The sequence below is a fragment of the Solenopsis invicta genome, chromosome 1 (genome assembly GCF_016802725.1).
Source record: "Solenopsis invicta isolate M01_SB chromosome 1, UNIL_Sinv_3.0, whole genome shotgun sequence".
Taxonomy (NCBI): domain Eukaryota; kingdom Metazoa; phylum Arthropoda; class Insecta; order Hymenoptera; family Formicidae; genus Solenopsis; species Solenopsis invicta.
The window spans coordinates 4,234,661-4,262,525 of NC_052664.1; the positions used below are offsets into that span (position 1 = coordinate 4,234,661).

Here is a 27,865-nt window from a genome sequence, read left to right on the forward strand (position 1 = left end):
GATAAAAATCGCATGGCACGAGCCAATCGATATGTTTAGGTCCTCAGCAACTTCTCTAACGGTGATTCGACGATTGGCCAATACCATTTTCTCCACTTCATTAATTTTTTCGTCTGTTGTTGAAGTGCTCGGGCGTCCGGCACGCTCTTCGTCGTTCACATCTTCTCGGCCTTCTGAGAACATTTTGTACCACCGATAAACGTTGCTTCGGTCCAAGGTAGCTTCTCCGTATGCCACAGTCAACATTCGGAATGCATCCGCGCACTAATTTCGTTTTTCACACAAAATTTGATACAGGTTCTTTGATCCATTTTTTTGAATAGGTAAAAATCGAAGACGATCCAAAACACGTGCAAGCAAAGCAGCTGTCAACAATTAAGTGAACATTCAAAATGGCCGAGCTTGTCGGCATAAGTGAGAGACATGAGTACCAACATAACGCCACAAAAAGATCGAAATTCGAATATACGTAACCCGCGAAAATTCAAAATTCGCGATACTTTTTGAACACACCTCGTACGTAACCCGCGAAAATTCAAAATTCGCGATACTTTTTGAACACACCTCGTACACTTTACATCCTTGGAATATTTTACATTACAAGGATTATCTCCTAAGGCTACAGTTGTGGCAAAAGCTGCGGAATATATACCACAACTTAGACCATCAGGTTGTGTATCAACTTTTTCAAAAATTATATCACTTTGTTTTATTTGTGGATATCTACAAAGTATATAATTTTTTTCTTTGGCCACCAATTTATCATACGTACAGCCAGGTATACTATCATATATGTAAAGTTTGATGCCATCAAAAAATATACATCGCCAGTGTTCAATTCCCTCTCCAGTCCATTGATTTTTTCCTCCAATTATTTGTAAGCTCTTGTTACTCTGACTAGCGTCAATATAATTAAGACATCCTTGATATTGCACATTTTGCGTTTTAAAAAGAGTAGTTTCTCTTACAACGCGTAAAAATGAATCTAACGATTCATCGGACAATAAGTTGTTAGACAAGACATTCCTTTTTACACACTCTATAGGAATATTAATTTCATCTAAATTTATTTTTTTTGTTGCCTTATCTTTTTCTGTTATATCTTGTTTGTAACTCGTTTCAATATATATGCAGTCATCATCCTGCTCCATATCTTGAACAATCATAGTAGCAGTTGCCATTTCTATAGGCACAATGTTAGATGACATTTCCTTTTTTTCATTGATGACATTTTTCTTTTCCATTGTATTTTGTTGCGTGGTTTCTTTATTCTGAATTTTTTTAGCTGCTTTTTCTTTTGCTTCTTCGATATATCTTGGATTTCTAATTGGCATATGCCTATTACAGCGATTGTTCAAGATTTCTGGAAGCATGCATTCATAATAGAAACGTGTTAGGAAAGGCAACATTTTATTTTTCCAAAAAACATCGTCTCTATTGACATGTACTATCTTCATGCTTTTTGGTATCCAAACAGCAAAAACGCAATATTTTCGTTTCGTAATATTTAACTGATCTTGAATTTGATAATAATATCGGTGCTTTTCATTCATTTTATGCGGATTTTTTTTATCAAAGATACCTTTCAAACAAGATATTGTCTTAATGGCTTTTTCCGCTGTAGTATTTTCAGCCGACAAAGGGCATTTAATTTCCACCAGACCATCTTCATCAATAAGTCCGTCAGGTGAAGCACCTAAGCATGGATTTTCAGTATCAATAAATAATCCATAAGGCTTTATTTCTTTCTTTAATTGTTTGCTCAATTCTTTTCTTGCCATTTTTTCATTTTCACGACCATATGTCATGGCTGCGGTATCAATAAACGAAGGATATAGAATGACTTTTACCGTTGCTGCGCAAGACGTTGTTGGTCTCAAGCGACATACAATTCCAAAATTGGATGCCGTCAACATTTCTCGTTTCAAAGATAACCATAGTTCTGATTCGCTTTGGTTTCTTGTATTGAGTTCAATTTTTTGCCAGTCTCTCGCATTTTCCGACAATTTTTCAAAATGATTTTGTCGAAGTAGTTCGACCCTATTGGGTAAAAGATCCGGTTTCTGTGATTGTGGACCATAATGATGATCGGTTCCTGATTCTCGTTTAAATTTTTTAGGTCTTCCCTGTATTTCTCGAGATTCTGTGTTTTTTGTAATTTTTATTTGTCGTTCTTTTTCCATTTTTGCAGCAACAGGCGGAACAGTTTTACCCATGCTTTATGTAATTCCGTAAGCACTTGTTGCGTATTATATTGTACAACTGCTCCGGCAACTCTGGCATTATAAGAGCCTTGTTTACCAAAATTAATTCGCTTTGCACCAATTTCTTTGCAGATTATTGAATTGAGTGATTCTGCAGGATTGTTGGTGTGATTGAATATTAGGCTTTCGGAATAACAGCTCAGATACTTAAATGCACTTTCTATTTTTTGATATAGTCCGTGCATTTTTAGTAGTGGTATGTAATTTTTTTCTATATTATCATTTTTCATACATTTTAGACCGCGTGCTTCGCATCGCTTATGTTCACCAAAAATATGGCTGGGAATGTTTAACATATCTTTTTGTAATTCCGCAGCTTTACAATGTAGAGGTTTTTCTTTTGTCCTTCGTACATCAATTGCCATATTTATTTCTTGTCGCATTTTTAACCTTTTGTTTTTCATAATATTTCGCATTTGTACAAAGCTACGTGGTCTTTGCTTTTTTGGATGTTTCATCTTTATTGCAGTATCTAAGTGTTTAAATAAATTGCGAATCTTATGATTTTTGCATTCTATTTTTTTTACTGATACCATTTGTTCGCGGTGGCGTCACGAATTCTTTGGAAAACGCTGCTATCACCATCGGCAATAACCGTTTTGTAAATTAATCTATGCATTTCAAGGCTACATTTGAAGCTTTCTGGAATTATATCGCTCTCCATACTTGTGGAGCTTGCGTTGCGATCAAAGTTCTTATAGCATTTATGAACTTTTGGTTTGATATACTCGTATTCTCGCTCTATCATATCACATGTACAGCAAAATTTATTTCAGACATCAAAATAAAGAATCTGTTTAGTATGATATCCAATTATGGCTGCCATTCCGAAAGGAGAGTTGTAAGAATTACCATATGATCTTTTCATTCAACTACCATCTACTATAACGGTTGTTACTCCATAACCGTTTATAATATCGTTTCTTTCGAAAGCGAATTGTTTTTCAGCTTCACCAGTTTTTATCATATTTTCTATGGCTGTTTTTTGAAATTCCTCTACTAAAATATCTCTGATTTTTATGTAAGTTGGTTCACTCATGCAAGTAATATTCATGGCTGCACATAGCTCTTTCAGCTGAGCATATCCAATTCCCATTGTTATACTTCCAGCTACAGCAGCTGTATTTATATCTAATTCTTGCGAATTTATTGATTCTGACCATATGTTGTCTTCATAATTACACATTTGGCACTTGAAGTACAATTGCGTCAGCAAGCCACGGCGATGAGTTTCCAATCCTTGAACTGGCACTCTATTCCTTTTGCATGGTTATCAAAAGTTCTATGAATTTCATCCCACACAAAACTAAAATTGACAATGCAACGTCCTTCAGGTTTGTCTTCTTGGATACGATTTATATCCAATTGGCCTGAGTTATCGATAACAAAAGTGTTGTTATCTTCGCATTGTTCGACAATCAGTTCCATCAAAGAAGACGCTTCTGATATTTTTTCAGTACCGTCAGAGCAGATGCTTTTGATTTCTATTTCACTACTATACGTACCTTTATTTTTTAACACATTTTTATTTGCTTCTTCGCCTAGTCTCTTTAACATCTGCCGCCTGCAAGAGAAAATAATCATATTAATCTGTATAGTAATAAATAGAAAAATTTATTATAAAATAATGATATAAAATAACATGACGGAAAAGATGAAATATATATATTACAAAAACAATCGTAACTAAAGTGACAAAAAGTTTACACAATCCTTTGTTAAAGAAAAAAAATTTAAGAAAATGAATAAGCTACAGTTAAAGTTAAAGAATAAATAAAAATATTGATAAAAAATTCATTCTGTATTTTTGTATAAATGTATATGTTACGCGTTTTTGTAATTGTCTTTTTGTCTTTCGTATACAGGGTGTCCGTCCATAAATGTCCGAGCAAATATCTCGTAACTGGTTGAAGTTAGAAGAAAGTTTAATAAGGAAAATTTACATGGTTTTTAGTCGGCTACAAAATGCACGTAAAGAAATTTTTTTTACTCGTCACCTTTTTGAGTTATGAAGGTCAATGTAGGTTTTTTAAATGGGTACCTATAATTTTTTTTGCATATTTACATAGTAGAGGTAATTTTCAATCAAAATTATATTAGGAAAAAAATTGCTACGACGCATCGTTTACGAGATAATCGGCATGCAAAGTATTAAAGTAATAATTTGGATCGAGTATTGTTGAACAAATTTGGAATATCAAATAGGTTGAGAAAGTAAACATTGTTTTTTCATGAAATATTTATTAACAAATTAATTAAGAAATGGTTCGAAATTGTTATCATCATGATCGATACAGCATTCAACGCGTTTTATAATGTTTCTTATTGTTAACTGCAGCATTTCTGTTGTAATACTTTCAACAACTCTAGTGATTTTATGTCGTAAATCTTCTTCATTTTCAGGAATAGTTGCATAAACAATATCCTTAATATACCCCCAACTTCTGTTGTAATACCACATCTCGAGCATATCACACTTTTCCGTAATTGTAAACATTGTTCTCACGCGCTCGTATGAAGTCTGTTATAGTCTGTTGAGAGACGCATCTGATTTTTATTACAATCAGTACCGTCTTGAGAGACGCATCTGATTTTCATCACAATCAGTACCGTCAAAAGAGACACTTCTGATTTTTACTATATCCAGTACCGTCTTGAGAGACGCTTCTGATTTTCATTACAATGAGTACCGTCTAAAGAGACGCTTCTCATTCTTTATCAATATCATTATAGAAAATTATAATTACAATTATAGTTATACAAATATAATATATATAGATATATACTATACAATACTATAAATACAATGGACTATGAGTATATGTATAATATTATGCGGGTTATTTTTAAATTTTATATAAATCTCTTTCTTTCTCTCTCTCTCTCTCTCTCTCTATATATATATATATATATATATATATATATATATATACTTATGTATATAGTTATTTAACAAAGGATTGTGTTCTTATATTTTTCCAGAATAGTATTAGGAGTACAAATTGAAAACTGCCGTTTTTTGTCAAAATTTGAGGATTGATTGTTGAAAAATAGTTACATACTTATTCTTGAAAGTATTGTCCATCCCTGGCCACTACTTTCTCCCACCTTTCGGGCAGCATACGAATCCCGCGTCGAAAAAACTGCTCGTCTTTTGCGGCGATCCACGAATCGACCCAGTTTTTGGCCTCTTCGTAATAATGGAAGTGCTGCTCAGCCAGGCCATGCGCCATTGATCGGAACAAGTGGCAATCTGAAGGGGCGATGTCAAGAGAATACGGCGGATGAGGTAAGACGTCCCATTTCAATGTTTCCAGATAGGTTTTAACGACCTGAGCAACATGTGGCCGAGCGTTGTCGTGCAGCAACATCACTTTTTCGTGTCTTTGCTCGTATTGTGGCCGTTTTTCCTGCAATGCTCGGCTCAAACGCATTAGTTATGTTCGGTAGCGAGCTCCTGTGATGGTTTTACCCGGTTGCAACAGCTCATAATAAATCACGCCGAGTTGGTCCCACCAAATACACAGCATGAGCTTCGAGCCATGGATGTTTGGCTTGGCCGTCGATGTTGATGCATGGCCGCGGTAGCCCCACGATTTTTTTCGCTTTGGATTATCATAATGGATCCACTTTTCATTGCCGGTTACAATACGATGCAGAAAACCCTTCCGTTTTTGCCGTTGGAGCAGCTGTTCGCACGCGAAAAAACGCCGTCCGACGTCTCTCGGCTTTAATTCGTATGGCACCCAGTGTCCATGCTTTTGGATCATTCCCATGGTTTTCAAACGATGTGAAATAGCTTGTTGAGTCACGCCCAATGAATTTGCAAGCTCCTGTTGCGTTTGAGATGAATCTTCATTCAGTAATGTTTCCAATTGTGCGTCTTCAAACTTTTTCACCTGTCCGGGACGCTCCTTGTCTTCTACGCCGAAATCACCACTTTTGAAGCGTTGGAACCATTCTCGACACGTTCTTTCACTAATGGAAGCCTCACCATAAGTTTTTACAATCATTCGACGCGCCTCAGCCGCAGATTTTTTCGAATTGAAGGCAAAAAGCAAAACTTCCCGCAAATGACGCTTATTGGGCACAAATTTCGACATTTTCGATCACAAAAAAATATATAACGCCGATAAAAATTCACAACTACAATGATAAGGAATTGTTGCCAGATGCCCAACCTTACATTTAAAATTTTTGATCTAACGTTTGGCGCCAGCATTTACCGCTGGCGTCATCTACTGGAAAACGGCGGTTTTCAATTTGTACTCCTAATACAAAAAAATTATTTAGAACATAAATATGAGAAATATATTTAAAAAATTAATAATAACCAGATCAAGAATGATTTCTACATTTTATGTAATTTTCACTTTGATAATAAATTTGAGTATTACGTGTAAAAAGATGTAACATAAAAGATAAAAAATACTTTCTTGTTTTTAATTACTTCTATTCTCTCTTTATTCTTTCTTTTTTTCAAATTTTGTATAGGAGATATTAATTTTTTCTGGTTAAAAAAAATTAATGATTTATAATCACAAATTTGTAGTGATACAAAAAAGTAAAAATTACTCTTGATTTATACTTTTTCATATGTATAAAAGCTTTGTACAGTCGGGAAAACTGAGGTTGCGACATTTTTTTTCGAAGAATAAGAACACACGAAGAAATTCAGGATGCGAATCCGTGTCATGCGCTCATGCGCATAAATGACTATGCTATAAAATTTGCTTATATAATATGTAACATAAATGTAATCAAACATCATGTGCCGCGCGCGAAATCTATAATGAATACATATGAAATGCATGAAATGTAATGTTGACAGAGCCTATTACAAGAAATACAAAATTTTTTTATTTCTTCAATTTAGCAATATATAAATAGCATAAATTATTTTTAAAAAAGATGAACAAAAAATAATTTAAACTTTTATAAATATATTTACAATTATAAAAATATTTCATAGATGTTTTTGTGTTATCTTATGTACATTGAAGAGATCATAAAATCTAGAAAGATATTTATTATTATTATATAATATTATAATAAATATTATAAAAATATTTACAAGATGTGTATAAAATATTAAAATAAATATTTATTTTTTATTTTTAACAAGTATAATATAAAATTTTTATAATGTAAATAAATAATAGTAAAAATTTTAGTTATAAGTATTTATCAATAACATCTTGTGACATTTGCAAAAGAAAAATATCAGGACACGTTATCCTATTATATATCATTGATGAACAAACACTTCTGAAAGATTGATTTATTTATGCATCCCAAAAAGTTGTAAACCCTTTATTTAAAATTTGTATAAATGTGCTCTATAATTATATAAAAAATAAACATTTCATGTTACAGTACTCTTCATTAGACGGGATTCCTTTCGGTTACAAAAGAATAATGTATTTCTTTATATTGTAAACACAACTACAAATATATATCATATTAAAATCTAATAATAAATACCCCATTGAGAATTTTTCATATAATTTCAAAATGTCGGTACAATTTTATAATTTTCTAAGATTCTTTATACAAATTGAAACACTTTTCAGAAATACTCATAAAATTTACATTTTATCTCTAAATGTTCTATATATGTACAATCTTCTAAGATTTCCAAAATTTTCTATAATTTCTGATAAAATGTCTCCTATAAAATGTAGATTTTTTTAGATTTTATAGAATGAAAAATCTCATAATATTTAAGAATTTATATGTTTACAAAATTCAAAGACAAGATGTAGACTTTTTGAGTTTTTTCTGAATATTTTTAAAAAATTTTCCAATTGATATATAAAATCTGAGAAAAAGTTTTAAAATATTATGTAGAAAAACATTTTGAAAAGTTCTGTAAAATTATATGAAAATTTTTGAAAATAATTTTTAGCAGAGTTGAGTTAGAAATACATTATTCTTTTATAACAAAAGAATCCCATCTAATGAAATATACTGTAACACAAAATGTCTTTTTTTTATATAATTATACAGCACATTTATACAAATTTTAAATAAAGGGTCAACAACTTTTTTTGATGCACATTCAATTTTTCAGAAGTGTTCGTCCAACATTAATATATAATCGGGTAACGTGTCCTGATATTTTTCTTTTGCAAGCTGCACAAGATGTTTATAATAAAAATTATAACAAATTTTTACAATTATTTATTCACATTAAATAAATATTTTAGATTATACTTGTCAAAAAAAAAGAATAAATCTTTATTGTAATATTTAATACATATTTTGTAAATATTTTTATAATATTATTATAATAAATTTTTCTAGATTTTATAATCTCTTCAATGTATGTAGGATAGCGCAAGAACATGTATGAAATATTTTCGTAAATATATTTATAAAAGTTTAGTTATAAATCATTTTTATAAATATTTTATGCTATGTCGGCTATTCATATATTGCTGAATGAAAGAAATTAAAAAAATCTGTATTTTTTGTAATAGGTTCTGGTAACATTACAGCTCTCCCGACTGTACGTTGATATGAAATATGTTTAGAGAATAAGAAAAAATACATAGAATAGATAAAAATTTTTTAATACCGGCCAAAAGTTTTTAAATTATTTATCAATATTAAAATTGTGCAAAAACGTGTATAAATAAAATGTTTTTTTTTTACTTTATGTTGGCATCTAACAAATTTTTATCGTTTTGGCATTGCATCCTCTAGACAGCAAATGTTAATTCTAATAAGATAAAAAAAAGAAATAAAGAAAAAAGTAAACTTTGTTTGTGTTTTTACATTTTGACTAACGTATATTGAAAAATTATAATTTTACGTGTGTTCACAATAATTTATTTTATTTGACAAGTTGTACATTAGTATTAAGATCTCTTGGCCGGTATGTATGTATACTCGTATGAGACAACACTTTATAAAAATTATAGAAAGCAATAAATTATTACCTTTTCCAACACGATAAAAAATGTGGTGCATTATTATATTTAAAAAATATTTTAAAATATCAATATATGTAATTTATTGATATCTCAATAAATAAAACGTTTGTTTTATACTTATACTAGCATACTAACAGCTAGAAGCATCTATATCTAATGGTACTGATTATTATAAAAATCAGAAGCTTTTTTTTATGGTGCTGACAAAATATCAAACGCATAAAATTTTATACTAGCAGTAAGTATCTATCTGACGGTACTGATAATTATAAAAATCAAAAGCGTCTTCTTTTAGGTACCGGTAAAATTCTAGAAATGTATTGATTGAGTTCTCACAAGAATGAACATTGGAAAGGCGCATTCTATTTTCCATTTAAAATCATATGTTACCAATACATTAAAAAAGTATATATATATATATATATATATATATATATATATATATATATATATATTGTAAGTATATATATATATACACTACTCAAAAGAAAATAGGGAACACTTTCCAGACACCAAAAATTAGGCTATTTTCAAATGACTGTAACTCGGTGAAAAATCATCGTAGATAAAAAATAAAAAAAGCATTTTGAAGCTTGAAGATCCAACTTTAACGCTCTATCAGCAGATTTTCAAAATTCTTTTAACTTCCTTGTCTTATGCAGTAAAAAAGCACACCCTGTTTTGTTCCTTAAAATTTCGTATTTTTGACACTTTGCAGCTCGACCAACAAATTTTTTTCGAACAATTCAAGTAAAGCTTCATAAACTACAACATTTTGCCTACAAAATGCTTTTTTTAAAATTTCTCTACGATTTTTTTTGACCGAGTTACGCTACTTTGAAGCTAAACCTGCATTTTTTACAAATGATATCCGTACTCCGTGAAAAATCATCGTAGACAAAAAATCAAAAAACCATTTTAAAGCTCGAAGTTCCAGCTTTAACATGCTGTTAATGGTTTTCAAAAATTTTCTCAATTTCTTAGTACTATGCCCCAAAAAAGATACACTGTTTTTTCCTTAAAATAACGTATTTTTAACAGCCTGTAGCTCAATAAAAAAATTTTTCTCGACAAATCCAATGCAAGTGCCATAAAGTATGACATTTTCTCTACAAAATGCTTTTTTTAAAGTTTTCTCTACGATTTTTTTTGACCGAGTTACAAGACTTTGAAGATATACATTTTTTACAGTACATTTTTCCGAAAAATGACGTCTACCGCCGACATTAGCATTATCCAATGTGCACCACGTGGAGGTTGTCGGTCGGATTTTTGCACATCGTGTGTGTGTGTGTGAGTGTGTGTGTGTGTGTGTGTGTGTGTGTGTGTGTGTGTGTGTGTGTGTGTGTGTGTGTGTGTGTGTGTGTGTGTGTGTGTGTGTATGTATCACAGCAGAGATAAGGACCCCGCAGTTCGTCACTTCTGCAGTATTTAATGACTCCAAACCCTCTCTGCTGTGTGTGTATGCGCTCGCGCGCATGAGAGTTCAATAGTGTGTATTTCCTCCTCTCTGATCAATTACTGCTTGCAAGCGTTCTCGCATATTTATACATCTTGCAATACGATCTTGCGGAATGTTGTGCCAAATTTCCGTTAAAATTTCTCCCAATTCTTCTAAATTTCGCGGCTGTTCCTCGCGACGCCTTAATCGTCGTTCCATTTCATCCTAAATGTGCTCGATTGGATTTAAGTCCGGGCTATTGGGATGATTTAACAGTCTAATTGCGTGTCGTTGAAAAAAACATCGCGTTATATTCGCCGTATGAGGTCGAGCGTTGTCCTGCATAAAAATAAAGTTCCGACAGGTTCGATTTAATAGCAAAACGTGTGGTCGTAGAATATCGTTGATATAACAAACACCCGTCATTGCCGGAGGTGGCAGGATCACTAGATCACTTCGTCTTGTAAGTGATATACACCCCCACACCATCACGGAACCGCCGTTGTAGGATCGTATTGGCATAACGCAACGTCGATCATAGCGTTCATTTCGTCGACGCCAAGTATGTATACGAGCATCATTGCCATAAAGGCAAAAACGTGATTCGTCGGAGAAATATACATTTCTCCATTCCCTAGCGGTCCAATTTATGTGATCGCGCGCAAATTGATAACGTACTTGGCGATGTACGAGTGTGAGTCTTGGTACTTGTGCACGAACACGAGAACGAAGACCGGCTTCTCTCAAACGGTTGCGAATTGTTTGTTCGCACACATGGCGCAAATGAATGTCATTACGAATGTTTCTTGCGGTAATTATTCGTCTTTCTAATGCATAACGAACAATGGCTCGATCTTGTCTATTTGTCGTTAATCGAGAACGACCACTACCTTCACGTCTCGTGTAATTTCCCGTGTCTTGATATCGTAACCAAGCTCTACTCACTACGGACACAGATGCACCAATATCTTGCGCCACATAACGCATACTAAAACCTTGTTGCAAAAGCGCAATTATGCGTGCAACTTCTACGGCCGATAAATGTCTACGCAGCATTTTGAAAATTCCGTGTCGCTTATCACACTGCGAGAATCGCCGGCGTACTAAACAAAATTTTATTGTATTGAGCATGCAATGTTTACATATGGTCATCTTTGTCTAAAAAGAAATTTTTTTTAGACTAAGACGACTATATGTTTACAGTTCACAGGATTGGAGAAATGTATATTTCTCCGACGAATCATGTTTTTGCCTTTATGGCAATGATGCTCGTATACGTACTTAGCATCGACGAAATGAACGCTATGATCGACGTTGCGTTATGCCAATACGATCCTACAACGGCGGTTCCGTGATGGTGTGGGGGTGTATATCACTTACAAGACGAAGTGATCTAGTGATCCTGCCACCTCCGGCAATGACGGGTGTTCGTTATATCAACGATATTCTACGACCACACGTTTTGCTATTAAATCGAACCTGTCGGAACTTTATTTTTATGCAGGACAACGCTCGACCTCATACGGCGAATATAACGCGACGTTTTTTTCAACGACACGCAATTAGACTGTTAAATCATCCCGCCAATAGCCCGGACTTAAATCCAATCGAGCACATTTGGGATGAAATGGAACGACGATTAAGGCATCGCGAGGAACAGCCGCGAAATTTAGAAGAATTGGGAGAAATTTTAACGGAAATTTGGCACAACATTCCGCAAGATCGTATTGCAAGATGTATAAATATGCGAGAACGCTTGCAAGCAGTAATTGATCAGAGAGGAGGAAATACACACTATTGAACTCTCATGCGCGCGAGCGCATACACACACAGCAGAGAGGGTTTGGAGTCATTAAATACTGCAGAAGTGACGAACTGCGGGGTCCTTATCTCTGCTGTGATACATACACACACACACACACACACATACACACACACACACACACACACACACTCACACACACACACACACGATGTGCAAAAATCCGACCGACAACCTCCACGTGGTGCACATTGGATAATGCTAATGTCGGCGGTAGACGTCATTTTTCGGAAAAATGTACTGTAAAAAATGTATATCTTCAAAGTCTTGTAACTCGGTCAAAAAAAATCGTAGAGAAAACTTTAAAAAAAGCATTTTGTAGAGAAAATGTCATACTTTATGGCACTTGCATTGGATTTGTCGAGAAAAATTTTTTTATTGAGCTACAGGCTGTTAAAAATACGTTATTTTAAGGAAAAAACAGTGTATCTTTTTTGGGGCATAGTACTAAGAAATTGAGAAAATTTTTGAAAACCATTAACAGCATGTTAAAGCTGGAACTTCGAGCTTTAAAATGGTTTTTTGATTTTTTGTCTACGATGATTTTTCACGGAGTACGGATATCATTTGTAAAAAATGCAGGTTTAGCTTCAAAGTAGCGTAACTCGGTCAAAAAAAATCGTAGAGAAATTTTAAAAAAAGCATTTTGTAGGCAAAATGTTGTAGTTTATGAAGCTTTACTTGAATTGTTCGAAAAAAATTTGTTGGTCGAGCTGCAAAGTGTCAAAAATACGAAATTTTAAGGAACAAAACAGGGTGTGCTTTTTTACTGCATAAGACAAGGAAGTTAAAAGAATTTTGAAAATCTGCTGATAGAGCGTTAAAGTTGGATCTTCAAGCTTCAAAATGCTTTTTTTATTTTTTATCTACGATGATTTTTCACCGAGTTACAGTCATTTGAAAATAGCCTAATTTTTGGTGTCTGGAAAGTGTTCCCTATTTTCTTTTGAGTAGTGTATATATATATATATATATATATATATATATATTGTTTGAATATATTTATATGTATTATTTATTTATATATTATATTATCATACATAATATATAAATGGAAAATATAATATCTACAAAAGTTATTTTTTTATTATTGATTTCAAAATTATTTGAAGTAACACTTTATAATAGAAAAGCTTTGAGAGTATATGAACAATATACAGGGTGTCCCAGAAAGCTCGCATCCCATTTTAAGAGCGGATTCTTTGGAAAATTCTAAGGAAAAAATCCTAATACAAAAATGTCGAAGGTATAATGGTTTTCAAATTATTCGCGATTAAAATTTACGAATCACTGAGCTGACATTTCGCCCGCTCAGGCATGGTGATATGACAAAGGTACCACAAGGGTACCTCTTGATATTAAGATTGTCATATAAATACGCAGTGACATTTATATTAAGAAATTACTACTATAGGACACATATTTGTACATTACATATGCACAATTAATGTTTTCAACAAAATATCAATTCAATAACAAAATGTTACGATAGTCGTTGGGTTAGCTGTCAAAATAAATTCATTACCATGTTCATATGATAAGAACTTTTATGGTAACATATCGATAATATCAATAATTTATTTACATTTTTAACTATTAAAAATGTAAATCGGTAATTTAATTGATATAAACGCGATAATGTCAAATAGAAATAATTTGATATGTTTGAATTCTACTTTATCAACATATTCAATCTTTTTCATATCATCGCATAAATTATCGATATTATCAATATGTTACCGTAAAAGTTCTTATCATATGAACATGGTAATAAATTTATTTTGACAGCTGACCCAACGGTTATCGTAACATCTTGTTATTAAATTGATATTTTGTTGAAAACATTAATTGTGCATATGTAATGTACAAATATGTTTCCTATAGTAGTAATTTCTTAATATAAATGTCACTGCGTATTTATATGACAATTTCATTATCAAGAGGTACCCTTGTGGTACCTTTGTCATGTCACCATGCCTGAGCGCGCGAAATGTCAGCTCAGTGATTCGTAAAAATTCGCGAATAATTTGAAAACTATTATACCCTCGACATTTTTGTATTAGAATTTTTTTCTTAGAATTTTCCAAAGAATCCGCTCTTAAAATGGGATGCGAGCTTTCTGGGACACCCTGTATATGTGTATATTGTATATCAATTATTTACATTATCAAGAAACAATATCAATAGTGGCTCGTTGTTACATCCACGGAAAGAAATGCTTTTCTTCAATTTACTATTTTGGCGGATCGATATTATTGATTTTAAATCAACTGTTCATATTTAGAGCACACACGTGTGTGTATGTATGCATATCAGGCTCTACATCAGTTCTGTCTACATTTGACGGCAGAGACGTGAATGCGCTTTCACGTCTCTGCCGTCTTACTAAAGGCGGAGAAAAAAGAATAAACATTAGAACATCTATCCTTTATTTTTGTTTACTGTTTCACTCTGTCGAGATTGAATCTGAACAGGCCTACTCTACATAGATTGAGTTAGATGGTAATATAGGAAACGGAATTAAAAATGTTGATAAGTTACCGACATTTTTAATTCCGTTCAGGCGGCGCTGCAACTCCGTCGAAGTTCGACTTCAACTTTAGGATCCCCTTAAAATACATACACCAAAAGTTTTATATTTACATTATTTCTTAACTGTATTTTCGTCTGACAACATTTCTATTCTTAAAATAATTTTTCTTCATGTAGAATCGGATCCGTGTGCAATCGAGTCTATGCGCAATCGGGTCCGTGCGCAATCGGGTCCGTGCGCAATCAGGTCGGTGCGCAATCGAGTCGGTGGGCAATTGGGTCGTGCGCAATCGGGTCGGCGGGCGATTGGGTCGGTGCGCAATCGGGTCGGTGCGCAATCGGGTCGGTGCGCAATCGAGTCGGTGCGCAATCGGGTCGTGTGCACTCAGGTCTGTGTGCAATCGAGTCCGTGTGCAATAGGGTGTGTGGGCAATCGGGTCCGTGTGCAATCGGGTCTGTGGGCAATCGAGTCCATACGCAATCGGTTCCGTGTCTAATTGAAACAATGTGTGTCCGATCATTACTGTATCCAATCAGGTCTGTGTCCGATCGGGTCCGTGTCCGATCGGGTCCGTGTCCGATCGGGTCTGTGCCCGATTGAGAAATGCTCTTGTGTTCAATAGTTTATGTGCGCAATCGGGCCTCACTCGATTTGTCCTACGATTGTTATATTTTTTCCTGTAACTACTTTTAATCTAAAATTGACTGGTTCTAACTCTAAATCCTTAACCCTAGTAACAATTTTCTGCAAGACTGCTGTAAATCTTGCAACAGATTCTTGAAAGATTCTGCCAACGTTATGATCTGCTTCCTCATTCTGTTCAATTTTTCTAAAAGATTCTGTAGTCAAATTCTTGCAAGAAACTTGCACGTATCTGTTGGCAGATTCTTGCAAGAAACTTGAATGTATTTGCTATAAATCTTGCATTAGATTCTTGAAAAATTCTATCAACAAGACGTTATGATCTGTTTCCTCATTCTGTTTAATTCTCCTGAAAAATTCTGCAGTCAAATTCTTGCAAGAAATTTGTATATATATCTGCTGCAAGATTTGTAAAATTCTTTTACCAGAATATTTTAGTATAACCTTAAAAGGGATTAAAAAACGATTAAATTTGAATTAAACATTTTTTTATGTACAAGATTAAATAACAGTACAAATTATTATTTACATGTAAAAATATAAAATTTTATGTGGAACAATGTTTTATACAAACATTATATTTAAAAAGAATGAGAGCGAGTTTTCGTCTCAAACAGCTCATATATATAAAATTTCACTGAAGTATAAACTGGATAGTCGCCCGCGGCGGCGCCTAGATATAACGTCTGTGGCTGCACTCGACTCACGAGAAGATCTTCCGTGGCGTGGCCACCTAGCGGTGGCACCAGCACTCACTTGTTAAATTTATTTCATTCCAAAATTATTATAAACCTCGCAGCATATCTTTCTGCCGTGGATTGAGCAGAATCTGTACAATATCTGCACAAGATCTGCGCGTCATTTCCATTGTAAGAAACTTGCAGAAATCTGCAGATCATATTTATGCAATATTTGCACAAGATCTGCACGCAACTTCTATTAAAAAAATCTTATTATGTCATTCTGCTGAAGAACTTTGCTAGACTCTTTACAGACTGCAGTTGCGGGAAGAATCTCCTTCAAGATAGCTCAATATTTGTACCAAGTTTCTGCAAACAGTTCATATACAAGTACAGCACACGAATATTGAAACAGTCTGCTAGAAATCTGCCAGCATGGCTTTTTTGGGAATAATCTTCTGCACATCAATTCTACTGCAATTAACTGCACGCAGATTCTGTCCTGCAGAAAATTGCAGAAAATGCTACTAGGGTAAATAATTCTTTATAATCCTTCGCATGTATTACCGATCTACAGGCTCTACTTCCATTAACAAATATTTACCTTCTACCGGAAGCTTAATCTTTGAACTTTCAGTGTCCTTACATTTGGTTAATGTATTTACACGATATTCTGTCTTTTTCTTGTATCCAACCTAATTCTAACGTATCTTCATCAACGGCCTCCTGCTTATCCTCGTCTTCTTTTGTAAACAACTCATGGACTTTATTCTTGCATAGAATTGATTTTGCTGTATGACCTTTCTGATGATAAGAGTAGCACTCCCATTTAATAACTGGACGGCAAACATTTTCCAGATGCCATTTAGTACATCTCTTACAACTTTTGTTTTGTTTAAATGTAAGGCGATTAGCTTTATAACTGTTACTGAATTGGTTAAGTAACGATTTAATTTGTAGAGTACCTCTGCTTGATTTTTTGTTTTTGTTGCTTCTTTGAAAATTAATCTCGTGTACTGCTCTAGGCTCCAATCCCATAATTTTGATGTGATCCTCGACTATTTTCATACCAACGGCAATCTGGACTGCCCGTTCGAACGATAAGTTTTCTTCTGTTAATAATTTGCGTTTAATCCCTTCTGAACAAACTCCACAAACCAATCGATCTCGTAACGCCTCTTCTAAGAATCCTCCGAATTCACAATATAGTGCCAAGCTCTTCAGTCTAGCTAAGAACGATTTTATATCTTCGTTCTCGTCTTGACTTACTAAATAGAATTTGAATCTTTCTGCTATAACTAATCTCTTAAACTATAATGATTCACTAATAATGGTATTTAATTCCACAAACAATTTAGTACTTGGCAATGTTGGTGTCAAAAAATGTTAGTAGTATAGTAAGGCGGATTCTAACTCATGGATCTGAGGGGGGTGCGGGGGCAGGGGGGAAATTTCACGACGCGTCTTTGCCGTACTGACCATGATGATATCACGTGGGGGGAGTGGGAGGAACATTTCACGGCATGTATTTGTCGTGCTAACCACGCCTTGAAGGGTGGGGGTGATGCCACATGCCTACTCGCTCGCACGCCAATGTTCTTTTTGCCGTGCTAACTGCGTTTTGGAGGGGGAAGGCGTTGTCACCTCGATTTGTGCGGGGGCAGGGGGAATTTCACGGCACGCGTCTTTGCCGTACTGACCGTGATGATGTCACGTGGGGGGAGCGGGAGGAACATTTCACAGCATGTATTTTGTCATTCTAACCAGCCTTGAAGAGAGGGGGTGATGCCACCTCGCGGCGTTAGCATAGATGACATTACGTAAGCACTGCGCTCTCACTCCTTCCTGTATACCTTCTTGCTCGCACGCCAACGCTCTCAATCGCCGTCTTGGAGAAGGGGTGATCTCACCTCGCGATGCTAATTATAGCATAGGTGATGGAAGCGCACATGCGTTTTCTTTCTCACTCCCTCCCATATATTGCGCTCATCAGATGCTGCGATGCGGTGTGGCGATGCATCATCCTCCTTCCCCCCATACGTTTTATCCTCGCTCGCTTGCTCATGCTCTCCCACGGCTTATCTTATACTTCGCACGCCAATGTTCTCAATCGCACGCGTTCTTATTTCTAAGGTGTTCTTAGGAATGGAAGAGAATAGGGAAAATAATAATAATTTGTTTGAATGTAATATATTTATTTTTTATTTTATTTATTTTAAAAGGATTATATAATTCGCACGCCAATGTTCTCAATCGCACGCGTTGTCCTTCTCCTAGATAAGTAATTAAGATAAGTCATTAAGATAAGCGATAAAATAAACTAATAGATTATAAAGCGCAGTAAGGAAATTACCCACGTTGTACCACACTGAATAGCTATCAGTCTCATTCGCTAAGGATAGGAAAAATAATCAAAAGTTCAATTTCAATTTACACATTTTTATTATTATTTCAAATTTGCACATAACATGATTATAACATTTTATTTATCATTTAACACATCGTATGCAATATTCACATTTGTACATATTATAATATTTTATTTGTCATTTAGCGAATCGTATGCAATATTATCTGAAGCATAAGCTATTAATTCACATTCAATATGTGAACTTTTATCATAAATTTTTCGCAAAATATTTACTGCATCGTTTTTATTAGTGATGCAATTCTGACGCAAGTAAGTTACAAAATATTTATATTTGTCAGTAACATTATTCATATTCTGACATAGTGCGAAATATACATGTTCAATACAATGCTCAAGTTCAAACATAAATGATACAGTTGCAGGCTTCATGCAAATATAAGTATTGTGTAATGTTAATTTTATAATATGTTCTTCACGCAGTTTAATCTGCTGCACAATCAGTTCGTGAATCAATAATGGAGTCGTTTTTGACTGCATAAGTCCCTCGATGTCCATATGTTTCTCAATCAACGATCTCCACGTTTTATAAGGCAGAGCAATTTGATTTCCGCGATTGTCACCCAGCACCAATTCCACGTAGGATATAGATCCTGCGTTGATTCCGATATCCAACCATTTATAAGATGTAGGAGTTAGTGCAAACCTTCTCCCCAAAATGTGTGATGTGTATCGTGGTGGCGTTCTGTAAATAAGATTACAGATTAATGAGATAAAACAAAAAGTATTGATAATAATGATGATGGTGATGATGATGATGATGATGTTCTATAAGTAATAAATAAAATAGAGATTTTATAAGAAACAATGAAATATGAAAATATGAAAAAATGTATATAAAATAATTATAGATACTTACGATTTCTCACATGCTTCGGTCTGGATCGGAATATAATAGTTCATTGATGTGTGTGGCAATGTTCTGTAAATAAGAAATATGGATATGTAGAAGCAAAAATATGAAAAAATATAATTTAAGGAATGTATAAAAATGTATAGATACTTACGATTTCTCGCATGCTTCGGTTTGGATTGGAACGTAGTAGTTCGCCATTTCTCTCGTATTTTTCAAGAGTTGTCCGCTAACAATGAACAACTGATGAGAGTAACGTTTTTAAAGTTCTTTTTATTTTATAATCCTCACCACCATATCGACATCAAATGTGGAAATTACATATTTTATGATGAGATCATACACATATTCAAACGTAAATCTTGCAAGCGTTGACAGATGTGATGAGAACGCAGGATAGTAAAACTCAGTTTTAGACACGTTTGAATGTAATTTAATATTACAATGAAATCATATAGTATTGCAGATTTGCATTTTCAGCATAAAAGCATGCGTTAGAGTACAGCAGCTGTGATGATATCATAGGCGCTGATATCACAGATCTATAAAATTAATTTAGAAACACGTTTGAATATAATTTGACATTACGATGAAGTCATGGAGCAAATGTGACAGTTTTGTATTTTTTTAGCGAACGCCTGCTGTGACTCGTTTAAAAGTAATTTGATATCACGATGAGATCATTTAATAATTTTACAAAGTCAGTGATATCAAATATACATGTGAATCTTACAAGCGCTGATTTATGACAGCTAAGAAGACTTTAGACATGTATCAAACTATGATACACTGTGAATAACATTTAAAGTGATGGTGTCATTATAAAATGACAAGATCGCGATGCATCCCATCAGTCTATGCAGTCAAGCACATTGTAAAAATGGAGCAAACGGAGCGCGATTTGGTGGAGCAATCCACTCGATTAAATACGCATAAAGAGTATATGGCGTGGGAGCAACGTTGTATCGAGTTCATCGAATCGTTAGATGGACGTAGCCGCAGTAAATATCCGCGATTGTCAATCGGCGGAAGACAATCTGTGATCGCTTGTATCACGCGACTAGAAGGTTTGAAACAAATGATGCGTGGACGGTTTGTGCAAATGGGCGCTGGATATAGTGCTGGACTCCGATGGCGTGAGATAGATACAGTTTTTGAAAGTCGTATACTGACTAGTGCTGTGATTAATTTCGAACACATTGAACCGTATCAATTCCTAGAGGATGCGCGAGAAATTGTGCTTGAGCACGTGCAAAGTGTCATGCAGAGACATGGCAACGTAAAGATAAAAGCTATTTTTAATGGTGAATTTGTCGCAGGTGACAAACGCGCTAATAAGTGTATCACAACAAGAAATTATGAACTCTTTCAATGCTCCGATTTGCATGAGTGGTACCAGTTACACGTCATCGAGATAATCCTAGCATCGTTGGAGGAATTCCAAGAACGCGATAGCGGATGGGCGTTGTCGCGTATACTAAATTTAACAATAAATATTATCAAATATAACCCTTTGCATGCAGGATGCAACATCCAGTTACCAAGTAAAATTATGATGAAGAAAGCGATAGTTAATGTAAAATCAAATGACAATGCATGTTTTGCATGGTCAGTGGTGGCCAGTCTGCATCCTGCTGAAAGGAATACAGATCGAGAATCTTCATATCCACATTATTCTACGATATTAAATCTGAAAAGCATTGAGTTTCCAATGACACTGCCACAAATTAAAAAGTTTGAAATTCTCAACAAAATCTCCATTAATCCATACTGCATCGAGGAGAAGAAATTATCTATTTTTCCTATACGACTCACCGAACGAAAAATGGACAAACATATAAATCTGCTATACGTGCAGGATGACAATGTGGGACATTTTGCGTTGATAAAGAATATGTCCCGTCTCATAAGTTCACAACTCAGTAAGAAAAAGAATAAGAAATTCTTTTGTGATCGGTATGTATATATTTCGGAAAATACAAAAATATGTATATATAAATATATTTTTTCTAATTTCTCAAAAATAAATTATATTTCAGATGTCTACATTATTTTAGTTCGAACGACAAGTTGGAAATTCACACAATGGACTGTGGAAAGATAAACGATTGCGCTATCATATTACCAAGCGAAGATGACAAATGGCTGAGCTTTAAAAATTACTGTCGAAAGGAACGAATGCCGTTTATCGTATACGCCGATTTGGAATGCATCCTGGAGAAGACTGAGGATGAGAAAAATTACCAGCATCATCGAGTATTTAGCATAGCATATTATGTACACTGTGCGTATGACAATTCGCTATCAATGTATCGGTTTCATCGCGATAAGAATTGTATCGCGTGGTTCGTCGAGCAACTTAAAGATTTAGCACAAATTGTAAATAATATTCTGTCGGTTAATGTTCCCATGGATTTAACACAAGACGATTGGAAAAAATTTAACAACGCTACACATTGCCACATTTGTGAAAAACCATTTACGAATGAAATAGACCGGGTACGCGATCATTGTCATTTAACCGGTCGATTCAGAGGTGCAGCGCATTCAAATTGCAATTTAAATTACAAAGATTCGCATTATATTCCTATAGTTTTCCATAACTTATCTGGCTACGACGTGCATTTTATCATCAAGGAAATAGCTACAGCATATGAAGGACGAATAGATTTACTTCCGATAACAAAAGAAAAATATATTTCGTTTACAAAAAATGATCAGAAAAATTGCATAAAATTAAGATTTATCGATTCTTTCAAATTTCTCGCATCTAGTCTCGATAAATTGGCATCTTTTCTTAGTAAAGATAAGCTATGCATAATGCAACGGGAATATAGTAATTTATCAACAGAAAATTTCGATCTGTTAACACGAAAAGGTGTCTTCCCATACGAGTATGTTGACTGTGTAGAAAAATTGGAAGAGTCATGTTTGCCACCGCGCGAATTATTTTACAGTTCATTGACGGGTGACACAGTATCCGAGAGCGATTACGCGCATGCTGTCAACGTGTGGCAGCGGTTCTCCATCCGAACGCTCGGAGATTATAGCGATTTATACTTGAAAACTGACGTACTGTTGTTGGCTGATATCTTTGAGAATTTTCGCGATAGTTGCATCGCGAGTTATGGACTCGATCCCGCATATTATTATACTTTACCCGGTTTTACGTGGGATGCAATGTTGAAATATACACATGTAAATTTCGAACTGCTAACAGACATTGACATGATCATGTTCATCGAACGTGGCACACGTGGTGGTCTGAGTCAATGTTCAAACAGGTACGCACAGGCCAACAACAAGTACATGAAGTCATACGATCCATCGAAATCATCATCGTACCTGATGTACTTTGATGTAAATAACTTGTATGGTTGGGCAATGTGTCAGCCATTACCATACAAAGATTTTCGATGGGTAGATGACGTAACAAATTTTAATTTTATGGACATCGCGCTAGATTCTCCAACAGGTTACATTCTTGAAATAGACTTAGAATATCCACAACATTTACATGATGCGCACATTGACCTACCGTTCTGTCCAATGCGTGATAAACCGCCCGGCAAGCGGCAAGACAAGCTCCTCGCAACCTTATACGATAAGAAACGTTACGTCATACATTATCGTAACCTGCAGCAGTGTACTCGTCACGGCCTTCGAGTGACAAAAATACATCGCATATTACAGTTTGCACAATCACCATGGCTTCGCGATTATATTCAGTTAAATACAGATTTCAGAACATGCGCCAAAAACAATTTCAAAAAAAATTTATACAAATTAATGAACAACGCAGTATTTGGCAAAACCATGGAGAACGTGCGCAATCACGTCGATGTGCGACTTGTGACAAAATGGAAAGGCAGATACGGCGCGGAGGCAATGATCGCTATGCCAAATTTCCACAGTCGTAGTGTCTTTTCAGAAAATTTGGTTGCAATCGAAATGCGTAAGCTTGAGGTGAAATTTGACAAACCAATCTATGTGGGTATGTGCATCCTTGACATATCTAAGACATGTTTGTATAAATTTCATCATGAATACATGGCGCCGATGTTTTGCGAGAAATGTAAAATTATGTATACTGATACGGATAGCTTAATATATAACATTGAATGTGATGACGTATACGAAATTATAAAGCGCGATATTAATAAATTTGACACGAGTGATTACGCGGTTGATAATGCATACGGTATTCCGCTTGTTAATAAAAAAGTGCCAGGTTTAATGAAGGATGAAAACAATGGTGCGATCATGACCGAATTCATAGGGCTTAGAGCAAAGATGTATGCCTTGCGCGTTGATGGTAAAAACGACACGAAGAAAGTCAAAGGAATCAAGAGCAACGTTGTGGCAAAATCGATAACTTTCGATGATTACACGCGATGTTTACATGATGAGATTGAAATGACACGACAGCAGTCAAGTATTAGATCGAAATTGCATGAGGTGTATACTATATCCGAAACGAAAATTGCTCTTAGTCCGTATGACGATAAGCGATATATTATGTCAGATTCTATTGACACGTTGCCTTGGGGACATTATAAAATACCAATGTAAATAAAACACTTAATTTGTATAATATATGTATATTTGTGTAATTGTAATAAAAATTACAAATATCTTGTAAATAAGTAATACATTTTTTTACAATACATTATCCTTGTGTATCCACGAATTGTGTGAATTATCAAATCCCAGCCATTTCACATAAACCTCATCCCCTCTTTTGCGTAAAATTTTTTCAACGAGATACAAGTTAGAATTACCGACTCGCTGAAGCTCATATTCGTAAAATCCACCGCTGATATGTTTTCCACAGGAATCCTTCAATAAATACGTCGCGGGATTAGTTCTCTGCACTTTGGTAATTTTAAATATCTCCGTAGTCCAATTCGGTGTATAACCTTTATCAAAAATGGTCTTAAATTTGCTCACGCGTACCGATTCACCCACTTTGAACCGCGCGGGTGCAGCAATTTTTATGCGACTATACACAGTGGATAAGAGTTTTTCGGCAATCGCAGGGGTAACATTGATAGGTCGCATACCAATAGTACGATGCCTTCGCGAGTTGTATTCTAATACGAGACGTGGTAACAAATCGATCCATTTATAATTTCCATTAAGCGTAAACTGCTTCCACATGTCGTTCTTTAATGAACGGTTGAACCGTTCAACGACTGATGCCTTCATTACGGAATATGTTGAATAATGATTGATATCATGTTTTTTCAATAGTTTCTGTACCGTGGCGTTGTAAAATTCTTTTCCTCTGTCAGTCTGCAAATTTTTTGGACATCTTTCATCGTCTCGTATTATCTTTGCAATCGCATTAGCCACTTCATTGCCACTCTTGGCCTTGAGAGGCACAGCCCATGCATACTTGCTCAATACATCGATAACGGTGAGTATGTAATGGTAACCTCGGTTAAATCTCATGTAAGGTCGCATCTCAACCACATCCGCTTGCCACAGGTCATCGTATCCGCGAACAATGACATGCCTTCTCGGAAAATTTCTTCTCGCTGGAGCATGAAGTTCCTCCACTAACAGCTGCTTTTCGGAATTGTTCATGTTTGATTCACAAATGATGGAGAGATCTAATGTATCGTTTTTTCTACTCTGCGCTATGAGTCACTGTATCGAGTTGTCTTTGAATTTTGTTAAACATAATCTCCACCTTATTTTGGAGAGTAACAATCTTCCTCTCGATTTCGTCCTGGTGATCTTTCAAAATTTGTATGCTCTGTTGTACATATCGTTTATTGGCAGCATCGCTATCATCTACAGGTAACGCTACGTGACGAATCTTGCATGACTTTGCATCAAAATTGACGTTGACCTTGCAAAGAGCATTATCGCGGACGTAACTTCTTATTAATCCGTTCCATTTGTAATACGATTCCGTTCCGCTACTTCCGAGCGATATCCCAAACTTATTGATTGACATTTCAACGTTGACTAAAATAATATGAATAGCACCACTCAATTTATAATTAAACTAGCTTCGCGAAGTTCCTCGATAATCGACAGGATCTCGTTATCGTGAGCGTTGTGTCCGGCTTGGCGTGAGGCCTCGAGCAATCGAAGACGATCGACGAGTTCGTTCGGATCGTTCCAATGAACGTAATCAATCTTGTTGTCGTTTAACGTAACGTTGTTCGGTATACCTCGTCCAACTTTATCCAGTGCTAACATGGGGGAGATTATATTTTTATACTTGTGTCCTTTGTTACCTAGTATTGGATTATATTCACCATGGTCTCGCCTATGTGCGTTTGTAGTTAATATGATATCCTTATACTTCTCTACATCGTCATTCGTGTAGATATCAGCGTTGGGTATTTTCATGAAAATTAACTCGTACAGACCTTGAATACCCTTGTATCTTTTACCATCTATGGATATATCATCGTTCTTGTGCAAGTCGATACGTTTGTTACCAAGCATCGTTCCGGTATTGTTGAAGTAAACTCCGTAAACATTATCTACGTTGACCGTTTTTTTACCGCTCAAAACAGCTCCCATATATTTTTGTCCCAATGGACCATAATGTATTTGTAATTTTTGTTGCCCCTCAGACGTTTCTAACTGTTGTCGAACGGACATCACAAGCGGCTCATCGGTAATTTCGAAAACCTCTTCAACGGAGGGTGCATGATTCTGCAATAAATCGCTATCTTGTAACATTTGTGATGCTTTATTAAAATTAATTGGTACAGTTTGCAATTTAATTGGAGTAGAAGTCATTATTGAATTATTAAACGAAATGTTCGACCGTTTTCGTTTTGGTTCCACGTATTCTTCATCTCCCGAAAAGAATGCTTCACTCTCAGCCTGTTTAGATCCATTTTCAATGGTATTTTCAACTCCAACGGTATTTTCAACAATCTGTTTTAGAGGTTCAATGATTGGCTTAAAATGTCTTTCCAATGCAATATCTTCTTCCATTTTACCCGTTTTTAATGCGCGATATTTTTTGCGAATTGTGTTACTTGTTTTTACTGTCTGTTTAGCTATCTTCTCGCGATCTATGTTACTATCCATGTTGAGCATTCAACGTATCGACAACAACTAATCATTCTACGGTATTGCAAAGTCCTTAAATCCTTTTCTATATCTTCCATCGACAAGCGCGCTGTCCTTGTCTATTACTAGAAATCCATATTTTTGTTGCCAACAAATCTGGTATAAATCGCAGAAATCCTTGTAAGACATGTCAGTGTTTACATGATCGTTGTATACATGCTTCAGATTGGTGCCATCCTGTTTGAACATAATTAACAAATTCGCGTTGTCACGTATAAGATGCTTCGGTATCTTGGCATACGTCTGACAGAGATAGAAGCAGTCAACGTTAGCATGCCGGCCCATTGCAAAGTACTCTCTTATCGTATCTTGCTTGTCGCATGCTACATCATCAAAGATAAAGATGGAATTCGGAAGCGCTTCGCTCGGAGGAATGACGTTGCTGTTGTTGGAGAATGCAAAATACCCAACTTCTTCAATCGGTGTTAATAAGTTTTCCAGATATCGATATTTCGGCTGCTGAAGCGATTTCGAGTACACATACACGTTCTCGAAACGTACACCGTGCGGGCTTTCCAGCATGCTATCAACACGTTTGTCTTGCCACAATTTGACGGACCGCAAATGATGCCACGTATAGAAATCGGTAGCATATTTCCATGTCTGCGTGTTTTTATTTTGTTACCTTATCATCAAAATTAATTACTCTAATTGCCTGCGGTTGCCGCACAAACCGCATATTTTCTTTCCCTCTACGGTAACAATAAACTGAAAAATTTCTATTGCGGGTAGCTTCTATTTATAGAGGCGCGTAGAGTGAAATCGCTCAGTATGCAAAATGTTTCTTATCGTGTCAGATATCTGTGATGTACACAGTTTGACTAGCGAACAGTTAAAATATATACCAAAAGTTGTTTTGCTACAAAAGTTTCACAATTACATCGATCATTTATGGGACAAATTGCCCAAACATATAAAAACAGATTCGGAGGTTCAACAGTACCGTCGGTGTTTCAAACATTATAATTTACCGTCTCAGCATACGCATATAGACGGTCCGGCACCGTTGAGAAAGAATTGCTGCGAATGCCTGCGAAAGGCTGCGGTTTGTTAAATCGCGCGATTAATGCACTTCCTTTCGAATTACATATCCCCGGTTATCAGTATTGCGGTCCAGGAACACGTTTAGAAGAGCGATTGGCTCGAGGTGACCGAGGCAT

At 35.2% G+C, this 27,865-nt stretch overlaps 2 protein-coding genes across 2 annotated transcripts in view; one reads left to right on the forward strand and one right to left on the reverse strand.

The window, feature by feature from the left end:
* Nucleotides 1-27,865, reverse strand: part of LOC105207326 (E3 ubiquitin-protein ligase HUWE1) — a 336,590-nt gene that overhangs the window by 239,427 nt on the left and 69,298 nt on the right. The window lies entirely within an intron of this gene.
* LOC120357061 lies at nucleotides 21,375-24,340 on the forward strand. The gene is made up of 2 exons (XM_039446453.1): nucleotides 21,375-21,557; nucleotides 21,641-24,340. Exons 1-2 carry the CDS (start codon nucleotides 21,427-21,429, stop codon nucleotides 24,171-24,173), a joined length of 2,664 nt encoding a protein of 887 aa, XP_039302387.1. The 5' UTR covers nucleotides 21,375-21,426; the 3' UTR covers nucleotides 24,174-24,340.

Coding starts and splice junctions, on each gene's coding strand:
- LOC120357061 (XM_039446453.1), top strand. CDS start 21,427: ATGGACAAACATATAAATCTGCTATACGTGCAGGATGACAATGTGGGA. Junction 21,558..21,640: donor AAGAAATTCTTTTGTGATCG/GTATGTATATAT, acceptor ATTATATTTCAG/ATGTCTACATTATTTTAGTT.